At 36.9% G+C, this 26,757-nt stretch overlaps 2 protein-coding genes across 4 annotated transcripts in view; both read left to right on the forward strand.

Moving 5' to 3' along the window:
* il1rapl1a (interleukin 1 receptor accessory protein-like 1a) overlaps positions 1-14,658 on the forward strand; it is a 101,221-nt gene extending 86,563 nt beyond the window's left edge. Inside the window, exons 7-12 of one of the 2 annotated variants that reach the window (XM_026912572.3) lie at positions 1,996-2,128; positions 5,810-5,955; positions 6,526-6,672; positions 8,498-8,668; positions 9,610-9,654; positions 11,360-14,658. In XM_026912572.3, coding sequence (XP_026768373.3) covers positions 1,996-2,128; positions 5,810-5,955; positions 6,526-6,672; positions 8,498-8,668; positions 9,610-9,654; positions 11,360-12,075 — 1,358 coding nt within the window. In that variant the 3' untranslated portion in view covers positions 12,076-14,658. The remainder of the gene's footprint in view (positions 1-1,995; positions 2,129-5,809; positions 5,956-6,525; positions 6,673-8,497; positions 8,669-9,609; positions 9,655-11,359) is intronic. The other variant, XM_026912573.3, reaches the window with a different exon arrangement.
* Positions 14,659-16,232: 1,574 nt separating this feature from the next.
* Positions 16,233-24,111, forward strand: si:dkey-18p12.4 (SPRY_PRY_C-I_1 domain-containing protein). Of its 2 annotated transcripts, XM_026912574.3 has the most exons (13): positions 16,233-16,391; positions 16,883-17,004; positions 17,168-17,212; positions 17,423-17,518; positions 19,123-19,230; positions 19,389-19,484; positions 19,648-19,687; positions 21,196-21,302; positions 22,191-22,316; positions 22,424-22,475; positions 22,710-22,733; positions 22,839-22,865; positions 23,043-24,111. In XM_026912574.3, exons 1-13 carry the CDS (start codon positions 16,373-16,375, stop codon positions 23,576-23,578), a joined length of 1,398 nt encoding a protein of 465 aa, XP_026768375.3. In that variant the 5' UTR covers positions 16,233-16,372; the 3' UTR covers positions 23,579-24,111. The 2 variants fall into 2 exon arrangements, with proteins under 2 accessions (XP_026768375.3, XP_053090600.1); XM_053234625.1 differs by lacking the exons at positions 19,389-19,484; positions 19,648-19,687; positions 21,196-21,302.
* The last annotated feature ends 2,646 nt before the right edge of the window (positions 24,112-26,757 follow it).

Below are 26,757 nucleotides of genomic sequence, written 5' to 3' on the forward strand. Positions count from 1 at the left end.
GAAGATAATAAGACAGAAAACACAGCATGTCGTGTTACTGATAAACCACAAAGTCTTCCTTACTGAAGACTTACAGAGACTCCTTCCATTAATGTTAAATACATATGAATAAATACATGTCTCCTTACAGAAATTTCACCATATCTTTCTTGGTTAAATACTAATACATTTTTGTGTGGGTTATTAGAAACACTAACGAATCAGTGCTTTAATGAGTGCTTTAATATAAACCTGTGATTTGCCTTATAGCTAGTCAGCTTATTACACACCAATAAATGAGCACTCATATTCAAGATTTCAGCAGCACTGTAGTGTAAATCCTGTATCTGTACTGAACACTGAGCATTCAAATCACAAAACACAACTTGTTTAGCCTATTATAATTTTTATACAGTACACCAAGCAAGCATCAGCTGCTGGTGGTCCAACAGCGTTTATTTCCATGACCCAGCTAACTTAAACCTGATCCTGGAAATAAGCGAGTAAGCCACACAAACTCTCATGATCCATCAGTAGGTCCCGACTCACATTCCTAATTTGCAGAACTACACACCTTTTCCTGTTTGTTTCACTGTAATTACTGAATAATAGGCCTTAAGATGAATAACTGACTAATACGCTAGGACATTAAGAGGATTAGCCTACAAGTCAATTATACTGTTTATATTTTAGTGTGTTTATTTGATCAATGGCAGTACAACAAAGAGAGCGGAAACACTTCTGAGTAAAAGTGTGATTGAATACATTAAAAGGCTGCAGCATGTCTTACTTGAATGTCTCTTTCAAATACAACATTAAATGAAAGTGCTTTTGCAAAAGAAATGAAAATGTTCTGAAAGCAATAGAAATACAACTGTTCTGAAAGCAAAATGCTGTTCATTGACAATATAATGTACCCATTAAAATATATTTAAATACAAAATACATCCAGTATATACAGACCTGCTCTCCCCGAAGCATTCAAGTCAAGCTTTTTCGACCATATAGCAGGAGAGAAGAGTTTTAATGAGTGCCTGCTTGTCACAGAGCTGACTAGAGGTGTAAGTGATGGTGGCAGGTTGGGCCCTGATTGGCCCAGTGAGATCTGAACACTGCTTCTATACTGTACATCCCGATGCTCCTGACATCACTGCTGACACACAGTATCATATCCCAAGGGATAGAGGAGCGGGGGTGTGGGTTGGAGGATTGAAGAGGCATGCGTGTTAGTCAGACCTATCGATAAGCTCAGTATGTGTTGGATGAGTTGAGGTTAGTATCCAGTATCACCCAAATGGGGTTCATTTTTATTAAGTGAAGCTTGGTATTAAGATCAGACATTCATGAGATATCTAATTTTGGAGGAATTATTTATTCGAGAATAGAGACGCACATAAAAGAAAATGTAAATTGCAGACATTGGGAGTGTGCACATTAATTGTATGTATTGAGTTATATACAATGAGTACTTCAATGGCTGATCCTATGGATTTATGTGTTCAGAGAGCCTAAAGAAATATGAAAATTGGTACAGACTTGAAAGTTCAGCTTAGATGCAGGTTTTTGCAGATTAGAATTGAAGGGAAACATCAGATGCATATAAGACATGTGGGAAAAAAATCTAATTTGCCAGTCTAAAAGAAGCTTTCTACACAGCGTCTCTAATGAGCTGCGGAGCTTGACCTCATTAGACGAGTGTGTAACACCTGAGTGCTTCAGTTCTGAAGAGTAGACATCTCCACCCCAACACATTACAACAGAGCCTAATCTCAGTGCATTAAGAACAAAATTGGAGATATCAGAGAGAATAACAAGGCGTAAAAGTCATTGGAAATTTTAATCATTTGGAGGCACCTTAGTGGGACTTACAATGCCTTAGAGAAGCACCTCCATCATCCATGCCAGTGGTCTCATAAGCATGATGTCTTTGATGTTGACTCCACTCTGCACAGGTCTGATGTGACTCTCAAGTGCATGTGAGTGAATGCTAAATGTGTCTTTGCATGCCCTCGGCAGGCGCTTCGGTCAATTTGACGTGCCGCGCATTCTTCGGCTATAGCGGCGATGTCAGCCCACTCGTGTACTGGATGAAGGGAGAGAAGTTCATCGAAGACATGGACCAGAGCCGCATCCGAGAGAGTGATATCAGGTAGGAGCACAAATCAGCTGACGCAGAGACACAGATCAGACCTTTATACCATTTCTACAGCAGATCACACACTTAACTAGAGAGTGGTAAGCTATTAACAAAAGGACATCAGGCTGCTCGTACTAGACCAAATGAGTTTATTTAAATTTCTTAGCAACTGTTTCCCCACTGATCTGAAAATTAAAACCTTTTGAATAATTCACTGTAACATCTCACACAGTGCATAGTATATCAATAATGCAGCTAATCAGCTACACACACTCAGTACATGCATAAATACAGTAAGAAACACTGCAGATTACACAACCACCACAATCCATCTCGTGTAGACATCAGATGTATCTTGCTTATGGTTATTAGTTGCTCCTGTCCAATCAGAAACTGATTATTGAATTCATCATTTTTGTTTAAAAGTAGTAATAGTTTTGCCATTATCTAGGACTCTAGACAGAGTACTGCTTCTGTGTGGTGAGATTATGCTCCATGCTGGGAGATGCTTTAGAATACAGTCAATTTCAAAATGAGAAAATTACCTTTAATGTACAGTTTATCTGTCAGGCCATGCCTGACTTTTCTTTTCCCACAATGGGCAGGCAGCCTCATCAGGTCACTGGCCTGCTGTGTGCTAACATGCTCAGGGCAGTTAGCAGAAGGGAAAGTGGGTGAGTTCTCAGCTTTGGCAGTGTCGGCCATGACCTTCCCTTCAGCAGCGTATGCCATCTCCCCGACAGCCTTGAGCAGCAGGAAAATAGGACAAGTGGTCTGTCACTGATATGTGACTAAGCTTATTACATTTTCACATTTATGATATCATGATGTTACATTTTTGGTTTTTGTTTTTAATTTTGTACTTCCTGTACCTCCTATACTGCATACATAGGCGTTTACCTGTACAATATCTCACTGGATGACGTATAAGCAAAAAGGAACTTTTAGCGATATTTCATTTACCTTAGATAAAGGTAAAACTTGGGTGTTTACAAAGGGTTAACTGTAATCTTAAATAGTGAGCTGATTAATATAACTTGATAGCAAGATACTGTACATACACTGCTTTCCAGGTTGCATTATGCTCCCTAGCTCAATTTAATTAAATGAATGACTAATTGACAAGCACATTATTATGACTAATCAAAACAGCAAGTATATATATATATATATATATATATATATATATATATATATATATATATATATATATATATATATATATATATATATGAGACAGGAAGTTAACCTACATTTATAAAAGTATTTCTCAATAAAAGCAACAGCATCTCTGTCGAGGATACATGTGAGGCTGCCTTTAAATGTGGCTAAAATAAGTCTTTTAGAAGACAGCTGACTCATGCTGCCTTCAGTCTGGGACAGCCTTTATCTCAGAAGCACACAGTTTCTACCCAATAATGCTGGCTATTTACGGATTTTCCACCCAAGTGGAACTAGTGGTAGTGACGGTATTTTTAAGTGTCCCTGATAACAATTCAGTTGAGTATTTGTGTGTCATATAGCCAAGTTGGAAAGTTAAAATGAGCCTTATTAACTTTTGCTCAATACTCATATGGCCTACAGTGAGTCTTCAATTAATACAGTGAAGTGACCTTCTGGCTTAACATCTTAGAGAGAATAGTTTTTATGAGTTTTATGCGGACAGAAAGTTGACTAAGATGGGCCAATGCTGATGGAGTAAGTTAAGCCTGTGTTGAATAGTTGCGAATACAAGCAAATGAAGCCATCAATTAAAAAAATATTAGAGTTTAGCAGACAAAGTAATATTAACTTCACTTCACAAAAAAAACTAATCAGTGAAATACACTTCCTGGAAAAAAAAGCCAAAAAACCAAAAGAGAGTAGTGTTATATAACTTCCACCTGCAAAGTCTACCTGCTTTATTTTAACTTGTCATATGTTTCCAAAGAATATTTTCTCTTCTTTTACCAAAAAAACCCAACTTCAGTACTTCAAATAGAAGAGTTGTAGGCCAGGTAATTGAACATAAAAGTGATGTGCTGTATAGGCCATAGTTATGTCAGTGAGTCAGCTTGCACTGAGCCAGGTGACTCATCTTATCTCAGCACCACTATTTAAAAAAAGCACAACAAATAAAGATAGCTTCTATGCTTTTCTTCAGTTCTCACATGGTAGCTTATGAGTGCATCAATAAAACTGTAATTTATCTGTGCTGCTCCCGCTTCTCAATTTCTGAAATCATCATAACACTGGACCTCATCTTACCCTGCTTTCCCCAATGTGATTTTCTTGATATCTTTTGACAGAATGTTTCTTACATTGCCAAAGGCTTCTAATAAACAGAACCTTCTTCCATTTTAAGATTATGTGAAGGGTGTCGAATTGACGTGGTAAAAACTACAATACTGCTGTCAAGCACTGACGAGGCAATGGGTTCTCATTATAAGTTTGGTATGACTACCCATAAGTAGAAGTTTTTAGCTACTTCCCATAAATAGAAACATAGAAATAGAAAAATGTTTTTATTTCACTATACTTTGGATTCTGAATCTTTTCAAATGTTAACCAAAATCTGCTTTTAATAAAACTGGAAAATATTAATATTCATTGGTGTTTATTTAGTATGACAAATTATGCAAATCGAATGCCCCATGTGTAATTTAATTGTCCATGACATTTGTGAATTCCCCAATGTGAAAAAGGTAATATTTCTGTGACATTTGTGGCTTTTTCAGCATGAGTTGCTCATTACACGTAATGTCATGCGATCTCTTGATTTAAATAAGCAACTGGCTAACTATTTAGTCTTCTTCAACCATTCTGGCATGTCTGAGCGTTGGATTATTTTTCTGCCTGACCTAGCAGTGTTTCCGTTTTACCTGACAGACATATGGTCCTGCATATTATGGACTAATTAAAGATATTAAGGAGGATTATATATTCAGTTTCATGTTTACTCTAATTGTTCTGAACAGTTAGGAGACACCTAATAACTTTATAACATGCCTTCTCAGATTGCTACTGTTTTTAAACCAATGCATCTAAAAACTTAAGACATCTGGTATCTTTCCAACATCAGTTATTTTTTTTTATAAAGCTCATCCTGCAGCTTTCTGCTGGACTCCTAGTATTGACTTCTATTGTTTGAGTGAACAGTGTTGAAAAAGGACAACAGTATCTGTTTGGCCCCTTGGTGACCATTAAGGTTCAGGAGCTCATCAGTCATCAGACATGAACTGTAAATTATCTGTTGTACCCAATTTACAAAACCAGTGTGCTATATGAGAAAGCTTATACAATCAACCTGGGTGGCAACAACCATAACAAACAGTAATTAATGACTTGCAAAGTGGTTTTCCTCAGCAGGAACAGAATCAATTCGCCATTGATTGTCTTTGGTTAATGCAGGGAAATGTGAGTGTAACATTAGATTAATAACGCAAATAAATGCATTTGCCATTAATTATAGACCAGCAAAATCAGCATTTTGTAAGGTTCCGTGAGCAAATTAGTCAGCTGTGTGAAGGTTTTAACCGAATGCTTTATTGTTACTCTGAGACAAACAATAGTGTTCAGTAAAGTGTAAGAGAAAAGGTATTAACCCAGATCACCACAACATACCAGTCTAAAGCTTCATCCAAACTTATCCCAAGGAAGATCTGTCCTGAGTTTCTGAGTGTCACTGATGCCTTGGGTTTTTCCTGTTGACAGGACCATCAGAGAGCACCTAGGAGAACAGGAAATGTCAATCACTTTGACAATAGATTCATTAGAAGAGGGAGATCTGGGCAATTACTCTTGTTATGCTGAGAACGGGAACGGAAGACGACAAGCCAGCATACAGATCAGCAAACGAGGTATTATTTATATATATATTTCTTATTTCTAATTTCTTATCACCTTCCTGCGGGTCTCCTCCAGGCAAGCATTAGCTTTTGGCGTTCCCTTTTAAGACAAGCAGCTCTGAAGGCGTCTCATCTCCGCTTTATATGGCAGTTCAGAAGGAGAGACGGTGTCAGGAGATCTGAAATATTCCGCTCTTGACTTGTACACACACATACAGCTCACTGATGAGCATCACAACACTTTCCCCAAGTCTAAAGGGACTGAAATGTGTAACTCCTTTTGTGAACTCCTGACCCATAAGCTGAGGCTCTTTGACATGTTTTTTTTTCAGATCCTTTGTAATGCAAAAGCTTTCTTGTATCATTTTAAATCCTAATACATGTTCATCAGTATAATCCTTTTCTACAGAATATCTTTATCTGCATTTGAATTGATAATATTGCATGGATAAATACTACCCACATAAAACCTTAACAAGGGTAGCAAACAGTACAGGAGCTTAAAAACAACAGGAGTTAAAGCATCTGTTCTGTTATAGCTAAAGGCTTGTATGACATTTCTTTCTCCTGTTTCTCTCTCAGTCGAGCTGATGTATACGATGGAGCTGGCTGGAGGATTAGGAGCCATTTTGCTGCTGCTTGTTCTGCTGCTCTCTGTGTATAAATGCTACAGGATCGAGTTGCTGCTCTGCTACAGACATCACTTCGGAGGGGAGGACTCAGATGGAGGTAAACAAAGTCGGTGTATTAGTCACAATGGTTCAATAGTGCCCCCTAACGGACACATCAGGCCATAACACCTTAGGGAGGAAAAGGAAGGAAAGTGCCTATAAACTGTTGAAACAAAAAAAGCATCAACTAGGAGCAGACACTCAGATTTTAAGCTCTCTGGACCAAGAAAGATAGTGGTTCCTACCTATAAAAACTACAAAATGAGGCTTAATTATATATAGCCCTGCTACAGCATTGGTTGAACACATAGTTAGGCATAGTTCAAAACCTCATGTACGTGATACCTACCACAGAGTATAGAAGAGAAAACCACAGGGTATATGCAGACAGATTACAGCACATTTACTAATAGTGAGAAAGCACAGAAATAAATGCTCTCTGTTCAGCTGAAAAGGGCAATGCAGAAGTTGTGTCTTGACATCTTTGGTGCATTGCTTCACGTGTAAAATGCCTCAGCTTGCCAAGCTATCATAACAAGACCTTTGTTAGCTTTGTTACTGGAGTTACTGGAGTAGCCAACTTGTTTAACCAATTAGAAGTGCTGTTAGCAAGAGATGTCTACAGTTACATAACTAAGTAGTTTAATTCAAATCATTGCTTCACTACCTACTAGTTTGCTAAATAAATAGTGAACTGAATTAATAACAGTGAACAGTGTATAACTGTAACAGAGTATATAGTTCTGGTTCATTAATCTAATTGGCATTCCAAGAGTGTTTATAATTTGCATAACCGCACTGGGACATTTCACTATGTGTATCACTCCTCTTGTCTGTCAGTTAACTGAAACCGTTACTACAGTAGAGTTAGCGACATCATCAGCAGATATGGCAAACAATACATTTTTCAGGAATATAATTTAAACCGTGAAAGCTCATCAGATGAAGATAATAGGGAAGAAGTGAAGCCAATTTCATTTCAGGTGCACCTTTAACAGGAATGTGCAAATCATTGCAGGCCTAAAGAGCAGCTAGCTTGCTATCTCGCCGATGGGCTATCAGTGAGTGCGGCTTCTTTAGGATCTACTTCTGCTAGCAGAGCATAAATAAACAAAACATCTGGCCATAGTGTGTCTGAAATGTCAGTTACTCTATATTCATTTCTTGTTTATAGAACTGTGGTATAAAAGCAATATTGCACTAGCAGTTACAGCCAAATCATAGCTGTGCCGCTATTCAGGATAACTGCACTCTTATTTGTCCGATATTGCACTTTGTAACATTACTGATTGCATTATTTTGTCAAGGAGGAATATAGCTAAATTAGCACTCACTTCCATCCCCTTCATGGTAGTTTTTCAAGAGTTTTTTTTTTTTTTCATCCATTTATTTGTGTTATTTTTAGTGTGCTTAGGGTGGGTTTTTTAAATCCAAGATCATTTTTCTTTTACCCTGCCAGGCTCACTGGCAGTCTGTTTTGATAAATACCTGAATAATAAGCAAGAGTTTAAAGGGTTAACATTGTTGATGGCTTAATATTTCTTTCCTAATTGTATGAGACCTACTTATAAGCATGATTTTGATTTTCTAATTTCAGAAGTGCTCTAATGAAAATTATACATCTGCAGAAAAAGAAGATTGATTCTGCAGTTGTTTCCTGTCTACTGGGTTGTAATGAGATCAAAAGAAATTTAAAATATTGAATTACAATTGTTGATTAGGACTAGCATCATAAAATATATGAGCATCTAAAGACTCATCAGCAAAACAAGAAGCTTAAGACTAGAGTGCGTGTTTCATGTTTGCAGTGTAGTTGCATTTGTCATGCTGAAGCTTTTTACTGATGAGACATGGCATCGCATCTGTGTATCTGTTTACCTCAGGTCATAAGGAGTATGATGCGTACCTGTCCTACAGTAAAGTGGAGATGGATCAGTGGGGGCAGGAGCTTCAGGACGAGGAACGTTTTGCTCTAGAGATCCTTCCTGATGTTCTGGAGAAACACTATGGCTACAAACTCTTCATCCCAGATAGAGATCTCATCCCCACCAGCAGTATGTGCAGCCTTTGTTTGTGTGTGTGTGTGTGTGTGTGTGGGTTTGTGCTCATGTCTTTCTGTCAGTCTGCCTGTCTGTATTTGTGAGTCTGTGTGCTTAAGTTTTGTGGCGTCCAATTGCACAGAACTATAAGGGGGCTCAAATTGTAATACATCAGAAGCAGCAGATAAAAAAAAGAATACCAAAGCTACTTTTGTACAGGCCTCAATGCTGAACATCAAATAAAGGCTTTCAAATTATGAAGTCTCTGAAAGTGCTCTATGGAGACCTGACACAGAATAACACGGCAATCACTGTGCACTGATTGGTTTAGTTGAGACTGTTGACCAAGTCTGGAGTGGAAGAATGGAGAATGCCTCCCTAGGAAGCTACTGTATCCACTGTAGAGGTACTTCATCTCTCGTACTGCCATTCACTGACTTGCACCTAGTGTTCCCTGGATAGCACCGGATTCACCACGACTCTGACCATGAAAAAGCATTTACTGAATATGACTGAATGAATATCTTACTTCCCACCTCTCTAAACCTGTACACTTGGCAGAGGCTTTAGAATACTACTAGCAACCACTGAGAGTGTATATAATATAGTATTTGGAGGCAGCATATATTATATCACCATTTTCAGTGTAATGTAACATAATCTTTTATGGTAGTCATGAAAGCCTGTGAACCTTACTCTGTTTGACAGATTGAAGAAGAAAAGCCAAGTTCCCATTATTTGAGAACTACCACGTGATTAGACTTCTTAGCACTGTTTTTGCTCCTTACATTCCTTTTGGAGCTAAATGAGTGCTCAATTAACATTTTGTACTTGCAAAATATGATATGTGCTTGATTGTTTGTCACCTTCATCAGTTCATGTTATATGTGTAGTCTCTGTGTATTGTGTGTATGTGTTTGTTCATGTTGTATGAAAAGCTGAATGTTTATGTTTAGGTCTCAGCAGTGAACATTACCAGGATGAGACACAGCTTGTTAGAGGTAGAGTTTAATCCTAACACACACACACACCACACACACACACACACACACACACACACACACACACACACACACACGCTCTTTGCTCATGCACCTTTCCTGTGTCTTAACTGTCATTGTGAATTTTGTCTTTAGTGTTATTTGTCATTTGTCATTTTACTTTTTAATTTTTATGCATTATATTTTTGTAAGACATGAGAAACACACACACAATCTCTGTATTTTTACTGATCAAAGCAGCAGAATGCAAAATGCGTGCAAGATTTTACAGAACAATCAGCAGAGCCTTGGTTTCTGTGAAAAAGAATCAGAAAAGACCAGGGACAGGTCAGGACTGAACTGTACTTAGGACAGGGACTGGAACTGGATCTGAGACAGTGGTTGGAACTGAATAACGGATGAGAATAAACAAAGTTCCAGTGTTAAGGAGGAGGTCGGGAACTGGTACTAAATGAGGGGAAATTGCAGAGCCTAGGGCTGAGCCAGGAACAGGGTTTAGGAGTGACACAGCTCAGAGACTGAAGCAGAGACTGAGTGCAACCAGACCCCAATCAGTGACAGAAATATATATATATATATATATATATATATATATATACACACACACACACACATTATATATATATATATATATATATATATATATATATAAATGTATATATAAATACTGACTAGTAGTATTTATACACTCTGCACCCTATCAGTAGCCAAGATTACCACTGCAGTTTGGTGCTTTTGCATGTTACACACCAACAGGAAATGCCAAAAATAATGTTTGTGCAGCTGACAGATGAGAACAAACAGACAAATGAAATTACATCAATAAATGCTTACAGAATCTGTTTACAGAATAATATTATAACTGAATACTTGAATCTGTTTGCTTATTCAGGAGACAGTTTTTAAAATAAGCTTAAACATTATTTCGTGTTTTTAAAGAAATCCTGTGGCCTAATTTGATCCTACAGCGTTCTTTCACTTTTTGATCAGTACAAATAAAACATTATCTTAACACATTTACTGAACCTCTACCACCACTTTATGAAAAAAAAGTCATATGTGTAAAATGTACTGTATTTATACAGTTCCTTAAATATGATATTGGTGGAAAAGTGCTACTAAATTTCAGTTTTCTCTATCATTGGTGATATCCTTTTAGAAGCCTAAATTCATTCTCCACTTACAGCTGACTCTCAAATAACTCCACCAGAGAAACTACTTAAATACAGGTTATGTCTCTAGGAGGCCTGCTTTTATTTCTCAGTTTTGACTTTCTCAGGTTTGGCATGTTTTGGCATGGTCTTGACCTTGCTTTATATTCGGTCTGACACAAGCTGACTAGACTTGCTGTGAACTCAGAAACGGTGGTTTTGACTACAACACTGGACCAGGTGAGACCTCAGGGACTGGAGAGGCTGAGACTGTAGGCTAAGGATCAGTAGGCTTCAATAAGTGCTTCAGTAGTCTCCCCTCTTCCTGATGGGTCAAACCTGTTGGGAAGAAAAGCTTAAACACTGCTTAGAACTGCTGTGGTAACACATAAAGGACTTCTCAAACATAAACCAAGGGGTAAATATGGAAATATACAACAAGAAGACACAGCTGAATAAAACTAAGCACAGGCACTGGAATGAGCCACAATAACAGTAAACAGGAATGTTCCATATGAATAACATATATATGTTTCTTTCTCTGTGTTTTGTAGCATATATTGAGGATGTGGCTCGCTGTGTGGAGATGAGCAAGCGTCTGATCATTGTGTTGACCCCTGGCTACGTGTTACGTCGTGGCTGGAGCATATTCGAGATGGAGTCACGCCTTCGCAGCTCTCTAGTGTCAGGCGAGATCAAGGTGATTCTGATCGAATGCGCCGAGCTGCGCGGCGTCATCAACTACCAAGAGGTAGAGGAGCTGAAGCAGTCTATCAAGTCTCTGACCGTGGTGCGCTGGAGTGGCCCACGAAGCAACAAGCCTGGCTCACGATTCTGGAAGCAGCTGCGTTATGCTATGCCATGCCGCCGGCCACAGCCCAGTCTCAGGACCCCCGCAGTAGACGCAGGAGAGCCGAACCCCTTCGCTCACCTCCACACCGTTTCAGCAATCTCAGTGGCCACGGCGGCGTCGACAGCAGCAGCTCCAGCCCGTCCAGAGCTTCGGGCCGCACTGCGCAGCTCATACCGAGCGCACTCACTGGCAAGGCAGAAACACGCGCACTTCCGCAGCTATGATTATGAGCTGCCGCTGGCAGCAGGAGCCACTCTGCCAGCACAACCCACCTACTGCAACCTGCCACTTACGCTGCTTAACGGCCAGTGGCCCACCGCCAAGCGCCAACACAGCCTGGATGAGCCGCACGCCAACAACAACGCCATGCTGCCGTTGCTGCCCCGTGAAACCAGCATCTCCAGTGTCATCTGGTGATGGAGAAGCAGTAAGGATTCTATGACTTCTGTAGATGGGCTAGGCTGGGACAAAACCTCTTATGCTCATAGGGATGTAGGGATGTCTGGCCAAACTTAGATATATACGGAACAGCCTTTGCTCTAATCAAGCACCATGGTCTTTCCGTGTCCGGCTTTTGGTCCACTGCTGATCTCACACTGAGGCTACTCTGGAAGTAAAGCGCCACAGTAAGGGATTAATTATATAGTGCCATATCAACCTAGTGGGAAGTCTATGAGTGACCTGAGACATGCAGCCACACCACACGAACGGAAACAGGGTCCTGCACAGACGTCTGCAGTTTACGCATAGCATCACCATCTCCCGATCTCTGTACACTTTGTGTCATCACACTGCCTTTATTTTTTTTTTTTTCTGTTGCCAAAAGATATGAGTACTTTCACTTTGTTTAGTTGATGATCTTTTTACTGTACTACTAGACTTGCAGTTGATTTTACTTACTTTCAGTTTGAAACAGTGTGAGCCATTTTGAAATTAGGGCTTGGCTAAATGAAATGTTTACCCTTTTGTTTTCACCGACAGTTTGCTCTACATGTTGATCCAAGTGTCCAGTTTCTGTTAGCTTCTGTATGATGTGTATTTATGATTTTAATTGGACAATTTGTAAGAGGAAAAAAAATCACAGAGAATTATGCAAGGAGTGGAGCCCATCCTCAAATAATAAAGGGTATTTTAAGAAACAAGAAATCTATTTTTATAAATGGAAAGCTGTTTCACTATATATATAACAGCATCACCAGGACTATGGGGTAAAAGACTTGTGCATTTTGGGTATTTTATAAATTTTGCTACATTGTTTTTGTTTGTACAACCTACAATAAAATAACTTGATGTCCTCAAATTAATTTAGGAAACAATAGTATACTGCATTTCCTATAGTTGGGTAAAACCTAATGAAATACAAGGTTTTTTCTTTTTTCTTTTTTGAATAACTCTTAAAGTCAAGTTTTAAAGGACTTAAAATCCTGTGTAAAGTCCATATGCATAGAGGATTGATATGTATTATGATTTGGATATTTATATTACTATGTATTATAAAACACTACAGCCACTGAAATGAAGTGTTTATATTTCTAAAGGCACAATCATTCTTGTTTCCATTTTGTTTGTCACTGTGCATTAAAATCACCAACCTCTGTCAGTTTATGTGTAGTAAATGCTAAAGTCCACACTGTGTGTGTGTGTGTGTGTGTGTGTGTGTGGGCGAGTGTGCAGCTCTCAGGGCCGGTTGTCTCCAAACAGACTTCACTTTCAATTTCAGTAATCACCTTTTTTTTTTGCTGTTTATATAATGTATGTAACATAATGTATAAAATACAAGAGATGACAAGTATAGTGAAACAAATACACAAATATAGTAACAAATATATCAAACATAAACATACTATAGCAAACAAATCCAATAAGATCCACAATACTTATTAGAAAATGTAATGGCTAAATATAATGTTTTAACTTTTCACTTAAAAGCTGAGGAACACCTTAGCTAGATGAGGTGGAGTCCATGTCACATTTGAAATATGAGCTTGTGTTTTAAAGCTGATCTTCCTTAAAAAACAATATTTACATTGTCTATGTTAAAGATCAACACTCTGCTACCTGTTTATATTGCTTTATACAGTGTGTAGTTAGCTGTTCTGCTTAAAATTACCTGCAGTAGGAAGATCAGCTCTAAATGCATAGTAAATTACAATTTATAAAGCGATTCAGTTACATTTTAGTATTATAATATTTTGTTTCAGTTGTTTGACATATTTAGGGTAAAATACTTTAACCCAATACTTTCTATAATACAGTTATAGAATGTTGCTATTATATGTAGTTAACAAGTTATTTACCTTTGAACAGTACAGTTGATGTGACGTAGTGACATTTATAATGATTATGACTAACAAATGGAATCTCCCTCAGAAATTTTCAAAGAGCCAAAGAGCACAGTGATTCTTCAGCTGACGACCTAGCTGAATTACAGTGTTATTCAGGCTATAGGTGTATTCTTGTAGAAATAGTACCTGACTGATAGGAACTTTCCTCCACTGATGCTAATACAAAACATTTCAATAACAAATCATATAAGCTGATTTAATTTTATATAGTCAAAATTCATACACACACAAGTAGATTTAATTATATTAACCTTCACTGTGCTAAACTCAAAATGAAAGTACAACCATTTGACGTTAACTTTATTGTCTGAAAACTGCAAGTTCAGACATGGCAAGTTCACACACGCAAAAGCATCACAATGCTACAGCCTTCAGTGACCACAAGCCACCACAATAGTGCATAAATACACACTTTTAAAGATCTATATTCACATTTCCTGTAAGGAATTAGGTTCTCTAGTGCCTTACAATATATTATTTCAGTTCACTGTCACAATACAGAACCTTTATGACTTAGAGATTCTTGAGAATTATATGGAACTGACAATTCAGTAATACTATTTTTAGCTATATATTTAGTGAGGAGAGTAAGCTGCCTTAGTAACTGAGTTAGAGCTGCTTTTATGATCATGTTAATCCTGAATTATACTCCAGCTTCCTGCTACTACCAGTAATCTGCATGCAACAGAGATAAAGAAGACAGTAAAGGTTCCAGGAAGCTAGTGACACGGAACAAGGAACATATCAAAACCAAGGAGTGTGTGTGTGTGTGTGTGCATTTGCATAGATAGAAATAGATATAAGAGAACTGAGCAAATGCCAGTGGTAAATTCACCTGTGAGAAAAAAAAATTCAGTGACAAATTCTTTTGGTACAACGGCATACCCATACATTTCTTAACAAAAACCTTATGTTCCTTTTTAGATTCATAAATGGGAAGGCAAATGAACTCAACAATAAAATCAGGGCTTTTTATGTTTTTTTATGGTTGACGTGAGAAGATATGATAAGCATGTTGTATGTGACCTGAATTGAACAGCTGAATTAAATACTTGGGGCTACATTAACACTTTTTAATTTGCTTTTACCTTTAATTTGCTTTTATAAATTAACCTTTTCAATTTTTCAGTAAAAATAAAACATTATTTTTTTATTTATTACTTTGAAACTATGGCACATCTTTTGTGCACCCCAGTTACATACAACATAGACAGTACATTGTATGATATAGTACCTGATGGAAAGATTTTAAAATATAAACAGAAAATCCAGTGCTGCTAAAAGTATTTCTTTTTTTCTGTTATTCCTGTGATTTGCTGAATGTTCATATTCTTCTCAGTGTGGAAATAAAGAAGAGAGGATGAGTGCTGCAGTCTGCCATGACAACTGTAAAGGAGTACAGACGGCAGGTGCTACAGGTGCAGGTGGTACTTACACCCATTGTTATCAACTTGTTATGGTGCAAGAACACAACAATCAACAATACAAGGTCCATTTCTACTTGACACCCTTAGAACATCAACACTGATCCAAAATGCTCAGATTACAGCTCCACCTTCAACACCATAGTTTCCCGCAAGTTGGCCACTAAATTGCACAATCTGTAATCTTTATTGTATCCACCTATAATTGGATCCTGGACTTTTTAACCAACCAACCAACCCAAGCCAGTCAGGCTGGGGAAACACACATCCACCACCCTTACTTTGAGCTCAGGATGCCCCTAGAGCTGAATGCTGAGCCCCCTCATATACACCCTCTTTACTCACGACTGCATCCCACAACACTTCTCCAATTCCATCAATAACTTCACAGACAACACTATAGTGATTGGACTTGGAAATAAATTTGCAAAGTTATCACAAATCTGGTTTGTGCTTTGTCATTATGGGGTATGGAGTGTAGACTGATGTGAAAAAAAATAATTTAAAGCATTTTAGCATAAGCTACTACATATCAAAATGTGAAAAAATGAAGGGGTCTGAATAGTTTCTGAATGCACTGTATATTTAATGAACAAAAAGTGCATGAACAATGCTGCCAGTAGGTCAAATTTTATATGCAATCCTTTGCATGAAAAGTATATAGCTTATTTGGCAGAGCAGATTACAATATTTGTAAAAGTAGGTTGCATTATTGGAAAATGCTTTTGCTTGTCAAGAGCAAAAGCGAAAGAAGGCCAAGTCTGAGTGTGACACACAGGAAAACTGGTCTAACAGATTAGCCACTCCCTTCTGCAGTATCTGAAAAACAAGTTCATGTTTTGATCCTTCCCAGTTCTCTCTGTCTGCTAACGCTTATGGAGCTTTTCAACAACCCGAATAGACGTTACTGCTGGATAAATTTTGATATTTTCATATCAGACCAACATGGCCTTGTCAGAAACAGGTAAAAAAGAAACAGGATGTTTTTTTTTTTCAATTTCCCCTGCAAAAACAAAGTCTGAAGTAACCTCTGAAGAAATGGATTAAAATAGTTTATACTGCTTGTACTTGTGCACTTAGGACATATTAAAACTGCAAACAAATGCACTTTGAGTGTTGAGCATCTTTCTTTTTTCTGAGTGTAAGAATGCATTAGATACTATAAGAGTTTGAAGAGAAACTGTTGTGCAACTTTGTGTGTGAAGGCAGGACGAGAATGTTGACTGAACATGGTTAGACCACTTCCTCTTTGACATTTTCTGTCAACACTGTGATATCAGAACAAGAAAAAGAAGCAGCTACCTATTAGCAGTGCACTCACACTGACGATCTTCCTTGTTGACGTTGTCCAGTTAATGGCAATCATAAGTGTCATGACTCTTCTTACTTATATATTGATAAAGTAATAAGAGCTTCAAATGTTTTTGACTAGCAGTTTTCCTTTCCTTCTTACAGAAGAATACAACACTGGGGCTTTCCACAGTCATACCGATCTGGAAAATCCACACAAAGAGAGGGAAATTAAAAGAGTCTGCAAATCAGAGCCTTTTATTAAACCAAGAATGTCCCTAAGTCTGGTAATAAACAATACCAATATACTAATAATTAGTTCAGCAACAACAAGGCATAAACACACCATACATACAAGCTTATCATACTTATCAAACATCAGCTTGACTAATTCAGTTAGAATGTAGTTTGTCCTTTCAGAGAAAGTGTCAACTATAATCTTTTTTCTAGGTGAAGTTTATACCTCGGAAGATTTTGTCTTATTTCAAATTCAAGGTAAGTTTAGTTTGGGGAGAAAAATTCATACTCAATTATTGATTCTTGACACTTGATTCTTTCCCATTTCTAAATGTTAGCAGGAGAATTATTGTTTCGTTTAAACTGCTGCTCTTTGATGTGTCCCTATAACCTGATTGGTTTGTTTGTTGCTTATTTAGCAAAATATTTACATTTTAAACATTTTACATTTTTCCCAATTCTTTATAGAAACCACAAAATGGCCCACAACAAACAGATTTTTTGCCTGGGGAGTCCAAAAAGATTCCCAGAGGACTGGCAACCGAGCAGTTCAGAGCGCTTCAGGTAAATAATTAACACTAATAAGAGCCCATACACTCAGCTTATCAGGTTTATTGTAGACATTTTGCAGGTGCAGACACAATTTTAACTTACGGCGATGTGAGATGTGTTTGGGCAGCTTTTGCTTGTGTTAGCTTTATTTTTGTTTAAAGAGAGATGGACTTTTTGGAGTCAGTATTAGTACTCTCTAGTATTAGTTCACAGTGGTAAAAATACAAAGTTGATCCTTATAACTCCAGTAAAGCAACCATTTTTGCATGAAAAATACATAAATTATTTCAAGTAGTGAAGGTTCGTCAACATAGAAAGCACAATTATCAGCTTATGTACAGCCCCTCCAAAAGTATTTGAATGGCAAGGCCCATTCTTTTGTTTTTGCTATACACTAAAAGACATATGAGTTTGAGCTCAAAAGATGTATATGAGAAGATAGATCAGAATTTCAGCTTTCATTTACTTACATCTGGATGTGTTAAACAACTTAGAACATGGAGAAACCCAGGGTTTAAACCAAGAGTAGACATTCGAAGCTATTAATTGTTTAAACAATCAATCTAACAGGGCATACTCAGGCAACAAGAAACACCTGTCAGTCACATGATCCAATATTTTTGATCACTTGACAAATGGGTTGGCTTCATACAAAAGGTGCCATGCACACTTTCCCTCTGAGCATTGCTCAGAGCATCATACTGCCTCCGTCTGCTTGGCTTCTTCCTGTACTGCATCCTGGTGCCATCTCTTCCCCAGGTAAGTGATGCACATGTACCTGGCCATCCACATGATGTAAAAGAAAATGTGATGCATCAGACCAGGCCACCTTCTTCCTTTGCTACTTGGTCCACTTTTGGTTGGTACTAACCAAGTGTGTTGTCACTTTAGTGTAAGTGTGTACTCAAGTATGTTGAGAAATTGTTGTATACAAAGGAATATTTCAGAAGCAAAGTATACTATTGTAGATGTAAACATCAGGAAATGAAAGCTGAAATTCTGATTGCATGTCTCATATTCAGTTTTTGATCTTCTGATCTGTCTTCAGTGAATTGACATTCCAATACTTTCAGAGGGGACTGTAGCTATTAAGATGTTGGGGGGGAGAAAAGGAAAACTCCAAAACAAAAATAATCAAAAAGGCATGCAGGAGTCACATGTGATAGTCCCTTGAAAGGCTAGACCAACTGATTAAACAGGTGGAAATTGCTGTGGCTCCTGATGGGTTGAATGAAAACTTACAACTAGACTGGCCCAGACTTTGCAGATTGCAGATAATACACACACACATATAAAATTTTGCGGTTTACATATCAATACATTTTAAGCTGGGCAAGACAGAAAAAATTTTTCCATTTAAGTGTTTTACTGTCGCTATTTAACAGTATTTCACCATAAATTACTCTATTTTTTTTTACAGTGTACTAAACATACAAAGGCGTCTTAAAAAAAAAAAACTGAAAACAAGTGAAAATGATGTCATGATTACTTGTACAAGTTTCATGGGGGCAAAATGTGGAAAGTACAATGAGCTTTAAATGATTTTAAGTCTATTCGCTGTTTACTGTTTACTATATCGCATGGTTAATGGGTGATTGATATTTCTCTTTATCTAGGGTGCAGAAAATCTCAGAGAGGAGAAAAATACTGTGCTACAGGAGTTGCACAAACCTAGGAAGAAAGTGCAGATGTCCATCACAGACAACAGCATACAAACCCTAAATGTGAGAAGTTTTACAGTAATAACAGGAGAATTATTGTTCCAGTTAAACTGCTGCTCCTTGATGTGTCCCTATAATCTGGTTTGTTCATGTGTTGCTTATTTAGCCAAATAAAACCTTACATTTTAACCATTTTATATTTTCACCCGATTCTTCAAAAGAAACCTCAAATTGACCCACAACAAACAGATTTGTCACTGGAGGAGTCCAAAACGTTCCTCAGAGGACTGGCAACAGAGCTGTACAGAGTGCTTCAGGTAAATTAGTTAAAACTAATAAGAGTCCATACACTGAGCTGATCAGGTTTGCAGAGGTAAATGCAGTCATGTGTGATTGAAGATATGATCGTATTATGAATTAGTTAATATGGTTGTGTGTATTCCTGCAGTGTGTATTCATGTTACCTCTTTGTCATTCCAGTTTCAGGGGGTTATAAGTGAACAGATGTCTGAAAAAGCAGGTGAGATTAAAAATATATATAATGTATTTAAAATCATTAAAATGCTAAACTTATAGACTAATTTTGATTTTACTGTTGTCAGGAAAAGATTTTAGAGCTTTCAGTCATGACTGACTGAGCAAGCCATTTGCTAGCTAGCTGACATTATCCATCATTTTAATCAAAGTAATGTGAGTTTAAGTAGCTAATTTACCAACTTAAATATAACAGCAGTCAACATTTACACTCAACACAACTTAGAGATTAGGTAGATTATTAAGAAATGTAGCCAGTGTTCGCTGCCTTGCTTTATGCCATCACTTTGTTTACTCACATTGATTTGCTAGCTATAATGTCAATATAGAGTGCTAGCTTAGACATCAAAATGAGCAATGTACCAGAAAAACTGCAAAGAATTGCTCATTGAAGGTCTGTTAGAATAGTTTACAGCTGAACATGACATGGATTTGCTATAGAACTGTCAAGAGCTTCAGGTGTGTGTTGGAAAGTGTGTGCACGTTCATGAGGCTCGACTGTCATGTCCTAACCTGTCAATCACCTGTTTAACCATGCCCTTTTTTTTCATCAAATAACTTCTAGAAAGCACATTTATCATAAGGAAAAATATTGGGAGAGATATCAAGGTCAACTAGAAAATAACAGAACACCATTCATGAAAATAATTTGTGGAGATGGACGATTACCGTCTGTCTCATTCACTAACATGGGAATGGGTGGAGTTAAAAATTGTACTGGAGCCAGCCATTAGAGGGCTTCAGAGACATTTTGGCTTCATCTTTGACTCCATGTTGCAATGTCTACCCATTTATACAATCATTGGAGGTGTGAGAACAATGTTTACATGGCTAGACTTCTTCAATGTTTATTTTTCTCAGCATATCTTGAACTTATTTCAAGTGAACTTTTTGATTTGAAAATAGCTTGCATGAGTTTTGAAGTTTTCTGAATGGATAACAGGTAAATTAAAAAAAAAGAAAAGAAAAAAAATAAAAAAGGTGTACATACACTGTACTTTTGAGAACATTTCTGCAGTGACATTAAAATAAGGAACAGATGCACTTCAGACATGTGAAAAACTGAGTGTGCACACACATGCTTTGTTTTCATTGTCTATTACTATTACAACTGAATCCTATTGACCTTGTAAGATTTTATAATTTCTAGTTTGATTGCTTTGTGTTTAGTGTTTGTATCACTCCTGAGTACAAGAATTTACTTCAGTCCTCCTAAAACAAGTGTACTGTCACTCTTTTGTGTGTGTATGCAATGGAAATGCATATTAAGGTTTCAGTATACAAATGAGCATTTCAGAAGGAAGGTAACTCTTATGAGCAGCTGTCAACTTGTTAAAGTGCACTCTAACCCACTTTACTATCCTTGTTCTTTGTTCAGTCATGGTAAACTTTAATGCTTTGGCTTTGTTCTTATATACTGTACATGATGATAATGATGATAAGGTAAGATAAATATTTTTTTTGACTTACACAGCTTTTCTTTAATTCCTACAGAAACATACAACAGACAGCATTACTACAGTCATAGAAATCTGTGCAAAGAGAAGCAAAGTAAAAAAGTGCACTCCGAGACTTTTATCAGACCAAGCCTATCCCTAAAGGTAAGAAAAAATCTTTTAATAGTTAGTTCACTAACAGCATAGGCAGAAACACTCCATACATACATATTTATCGTGCAGACTGCTTGGCAGTATCTCAATTTGACTAAATCAGTTAGAATGTAGTTTGTCCTTTCAAAGAAAGTGTCGACTATAATCTTTTTTTCTAGATGAAGTTTATACCTTAGAAGACTTTGTCCCATGTCACATTTAAGGGAAGTTTAGTCTGGGTCAAAAATCCATTCTCAATTCACTTGATTCTGCTCTTTGTGTCTCAATAATCTAGTTTGTTTGTGCCTTGGTTTGTGACTTTACATTTTAAACATTTTACATTTTCACCCAATTCTTCAAATAATAATAATTAACAATAAAAAGACTCCATACACTCAGGTTTTGTTTGATGTTAGCTTTATTTTTGTTTAAAATAAGATTGATTTTTGGGGAGAATGAGGAGGTATTGAGTGCAAACTTCTTAATGTTCTTTCACTCACTTGATGATTCCACAGATATTAGCAGCAATAAAGACACTTTCAGATCAAGTCTCCCAAAAATCTTGAAAGATCTCGAAAGCTTTCAAAATACAAAAATAGAAAGCTGTCTTACTGGAAATGGAAGCTTAAAATCATGTCAATGGTTAGAAAATAACAGTATCTCAATTGCAACCCAATCTTTAAGAGATGCCTTTGTAAGATTTGTATACCAAACATTGTAATATACCACACCTATAAAGGCATCTTAAAAAAACTGAAAGCAAGTGAAAATGATATCATGATTACTTGTACAAGTATCATGGTAGCAAAATGTGGAAAGTCTCATAAGCTTTACATGATTTTCGCTGTTTACTGTTTATATCACATGGTAAATCGGTGATGGATGTTTCTCTTTATCTAGGGCACAGAAAGTCTCAGAGAGGAGAAAACTATTGAGCTACAAGATTTGTATAAATCAACAAAGAAAATACAGATGTCCATCACAGACATTAGCATACGAACCCTACCACAGAAAAACAAGTCTGAGGTAAATGCAGTCATGTGTGATTGAAGATATGATCATATGATGAATTAGATAATATGGTCATGTGTATTCCTGCAGTGTGTATTCATGTTACTTCTTTGTAATTCCAGTTGCCACTCCTTAACCAGAGTGTTAGAAGTGAACCGAGATCTAAAAAAGCAGGTGAGATTAAAAGTATTATGTAATATTTAAATAATTTTGTTACTCAAATTTGCCAAAATCACAATGGTGTCAAAGCTGTAAAGGCAATCGTGGTTCCCTGGAGTCACTGTTAGGCTTTTGAGTAATTGTAATTTGTCACTGGATTAAAAATAACATGGAATTTAAATGAAGACTTCAGTGTATTTCCTCAGATTTAAACATGCCTTTTGTGTAATGCCTTTTTTTCATTTCCAGATGGTTTGCAGATTCCCAAGAAAGGTCAGTTCTAATTTTACCTTAAGAATTAAAGCCTGCAAGAGATGTTTGATGCAGCTGATTTAACCACTGTATTAATGCTGATGGTGGATATGTTTCTTATTTTAGAATGGGAAAACATCACGAGACCATCAGGTATTGCATTTAGACCATCAGTTATGCCGAGCACTTGAATAACTACATGACATTTGATTTAGACTCAAAATGATTGAGACACCACTTGGTGTTTTTGTTCTGAGTTTATTCTAAAAATACTAGCACTAACAATTTTGCATCATCATGTGTCCAACACATCACTTCTTTGTTTTTAAGCCAAAGTGACTCTGGATCCGAACACTGCAAATCCCACTCTCAAGCTGTCTGTGGATGGATGCTCTGTGAGAACAATGACCTACGACGAGTTTCAATCAAGCAAGCGTTTCCATGAATACCAAAAAGACAAACACCAGTATAATGGATGGATGTGTGTCCAAGCTCAAGAGGGCTACAGCACAGGCAGGCATTACTGGGAGGTAGATGTAAAGGGGAAGTGTGACTGGAGAATAGGTGTAGTGAAGGAGTCTGCTAAACGCAAAGGCTTTATTAAACTGAACACAGCAACAGGGTATTGGACTCTGCGTCTGCAGTTAGGCTCTCTCATGGCCCTGACTGAACCAGTCACCAAACTCAATCAGGCGCCACCTTCTAAGATAGGAGTGTGTCTAGATTTGGAGGAAGGTCAGGTTTCTTTCTATGATGCAAAGAAAAGGAAACATATTTACACATTTAATGCAGAATTTGAGAAAGGCGACATAATTTACCCTGTGTTTGGAACCGTGGAGACAGACAAGCCTCTAAAGATTATCTAAACGTGACTTTTAATTGGTCTTTACATTGGCTGAAACATACCATAGGGAAATAGCCACAGAGTTTCTTCTATCATAATCAAGTATTTGGGGACTGCAAATTTATCACATTCTTTTTGACAGTAATGAACTGTAAACATTGTACATGTATAAATAACTGCAAATTTATAATTTCGACTATTTTAAATGTACATTTCCTAACTGATTTCTTCTTTTTAAATGCATACTTGCACGATACAGTGTAGTATTATTTTCATAGCTATACACTGTTATTATCTAGCTCTAGTGATTTTAAACTTAATATAGTGAATGCCACTTATTGTATAAGCTTTATTCTGTATATGCAGAAAAAGACTAAGACTTTCTAATCTCTTAGAAAGAAACTGCACTTTGAAAAATCTTTTCTTTGTTTTTGTTTTTCTACTGTTATACTGAGTTGTAAATATTTCAAAGGACTAGTGATGAAAATGTTTTGTATGTTCTGCACAAAATCTTGGAGAATGTTGAAATGGATATTAAATGCGTATACTGAGTTATATGATGCTCATATATGTTCATTATTTATGTTGGCCAGGACCCAATCTAAAAGCTGTCTGCAAAACATCTTTTGCTTAGAATACTACTGTCATATAACAGAGTCAGAGACAGATGCAAATGCAGTTTAGAATGTATTGTAAAATTGGCAAACAAATCCAAAACATGAGGCAAAATCATAAACAGGAACAAGCAAGAGGTCAGGTGATCAGCAAACAACAAATTAAAGACGAAGTCCAAAAACGAAGAAGCAAGACTAGATCAAAACCAGAATATCAGTCACCGAATCAAAAGGCTTGGTAAGTTCAGGTAAGCATACACTGATCATTACTTCACGATGAGGCAGTGTTCAGAGTCTGTTTATAAAGGCTGCGAGGGTGACTGGAACCACGTGTGCATTATTAGTACTCAGGTGGGCATGAGCAGCAGGTGGAGTGAGGTGCTGGGGATTGTAGTCCGTGGTGGCCATGTTGTAGGCCGCAGTGTATTCTGGGAAGTAAAGTTTCTGGCGGATTCCGGCTCTGACATGACATCTACGATACATACAAGCTATTATACACACTAAACTATTTATGGTCCATTTATGCACATTAAACCATTTTAAAGGTACACTATAGATATATTTCCAGGTGAATGATACACAATATGGCTAAAATTATGTGGACACCTGGCTGTCACAACTGTCACATCCCATTCCAAATACATGAGCATTAATATGGAGTACCCCTTTGCTGTTATAATAATGTCCATTCATCTGGAAAGGCTTTCTACTAGATTTTGGAGCATAGCTTTGGGGATTTGTGTTCATTCAGCTGCAAGAGCATTCGTTAGTTCGGGCATTGATGTTGGGCGAGGAGGCCTGTTGCGCAGTTGGCATTCCAAGTCATCTCAAAGGTGTTCAGTGGGGTTGATGTCAAGGCTCTGTGCAAACCACTCAAGTTCTTACATGCCAGCCTTGGTAAACCATGTCTTCATGGAGTCTGTGTTGTGGACATGGCATTGTCATGCTGGAACAGGTTTGGGCTGCTTAGTTCCAGTGAAGGGAAATCTTAATGCTACAGCATACAAAGACATTCTAGACAATTCTATGCTTCCAACTTTGTGGGAACAGTTTGGGAAAGAACCACATATGGCTAAAGCTAGATACTATATATTGATTTTGCCATTAAGCAAACACTCAACTGATTCATTAGTCAGGAATTATGACCTTGTACATATACAGTAAATATTATAAATGTACAATATATAATATGCATATATTCCTTTTAAAGTAGGTAAATACATAAAGTTTACTTTAAGCTGATAGCATAAGTTTACTATGCAGTAGTGATACCTGATACTAGTACTGCTGCATTAGAAAGGCATGGTTAGTTTACAATGTGCCCTAAAACATGAATGAATTGATACTACTAAAAAAGGTCAATTTATTCTGAGTATATAAATATGAAACACTGTGAATGTGAAATCTGTAAATAATTCCAGCTTGCTGACCTGCTCAGGCCTTTTTATTGTACTTAATTACTTAAACTGATGAAGGTTAACTGTTTAACGAATTTACAAAATCTTGCAGCACTTGCAAAGTGATTGTAACTTCTAAGCAAGTCAAAAGTGAAAGCATTTTTTGTGGTTGCAAGTCATGCAGTTTCTGCCGTTGTTGTTTTGATCTGCAGTTTGTTTAGTAACAGCTGAAGTGCTTGAAAAACTCTGCCTATGTGTCAAAACTTCTATGCAATTACTTTTCATGAAATGTAATTACTTTTATTATTATTATTATTGTTATAATTATTATTATTAAATGTAAATAGTTTATTGGCAGACCAGTTACAATATTTGAAAAAGTTTGTGCTTGCCAAGTGCAAAAGCGAAAGTATACACCCGACAGAAGTTATAAACAAGTTCTTTCAATCCCACTGATTTCCGTCTGACTTCTGACACCTCCAGACTCTTTAAACACCTTAAATTGACATTACGTCTGGGTGAATTTCTATATTTTTATATCAGACCAGCATGACCTTTATCAGCAACAGACAAAAAAAGAAAGGATGCATTTTTTCAATTTCCCCGCAAAAATAAAGTAATGTCTGAAGACATGAATTAAAACAGTTATTATGTACACTTGTTAAAATGTCATTTGACATTAAAACTGGAAACACAGGCATTTTGATGTAAGATGTTTATACATTTCTATAACTTAATATAACTTACTTAACTTAAGTTATATAATTGAATGTTATTTAATGTGATATTATGAAGTATATACAGATCTGAAGCTTAATAAAACGTTTTTATTTAAAAATTGTTGCATAGATTTTGTGAGAAAATAAATGTGAAAAAAGTCAGGTTGTTTCTGTTAATTATTTTCTTCTGAAAATATACTGAGCTGCTGGTATATTGGGTCCAAAAAATGTATAGACATACACTCATTTAGCACTTTATTAGGAACACCTGTACACCTACCCATTCATGCAATTATAATAATCTGCCAATTGTGTGGCAGCAGTGCAATGCATAAAATCATGCAGATACGGGCCAGCAGCTTCAGGTAATGTTCACATCAACCATCAGAATGGGGAAAAAAAAGTGATCTCAGTGATTTTGACCATGGCATGACTGTTGGTGCCAGACGGGCTGCTTTGAGTATTTCTATA

The sequence above is a fragment of the Pangasianodon hypophthalmus genome, chromosome 5 (genome assembly GCF_027358585.1).
Source record: "Pangasianodon hypophthalmus isolate fPanHyp1 chromosome 5, fPanHyp1.pri, whole genome shotgun sequence".
Lineage (NCBI taxonomy): Eukaryota > Metazoa > Chordata > Actinopteri > Siluriformes > Pangasiidae > Pangasianodon > Pangasianodon hypophthalmus.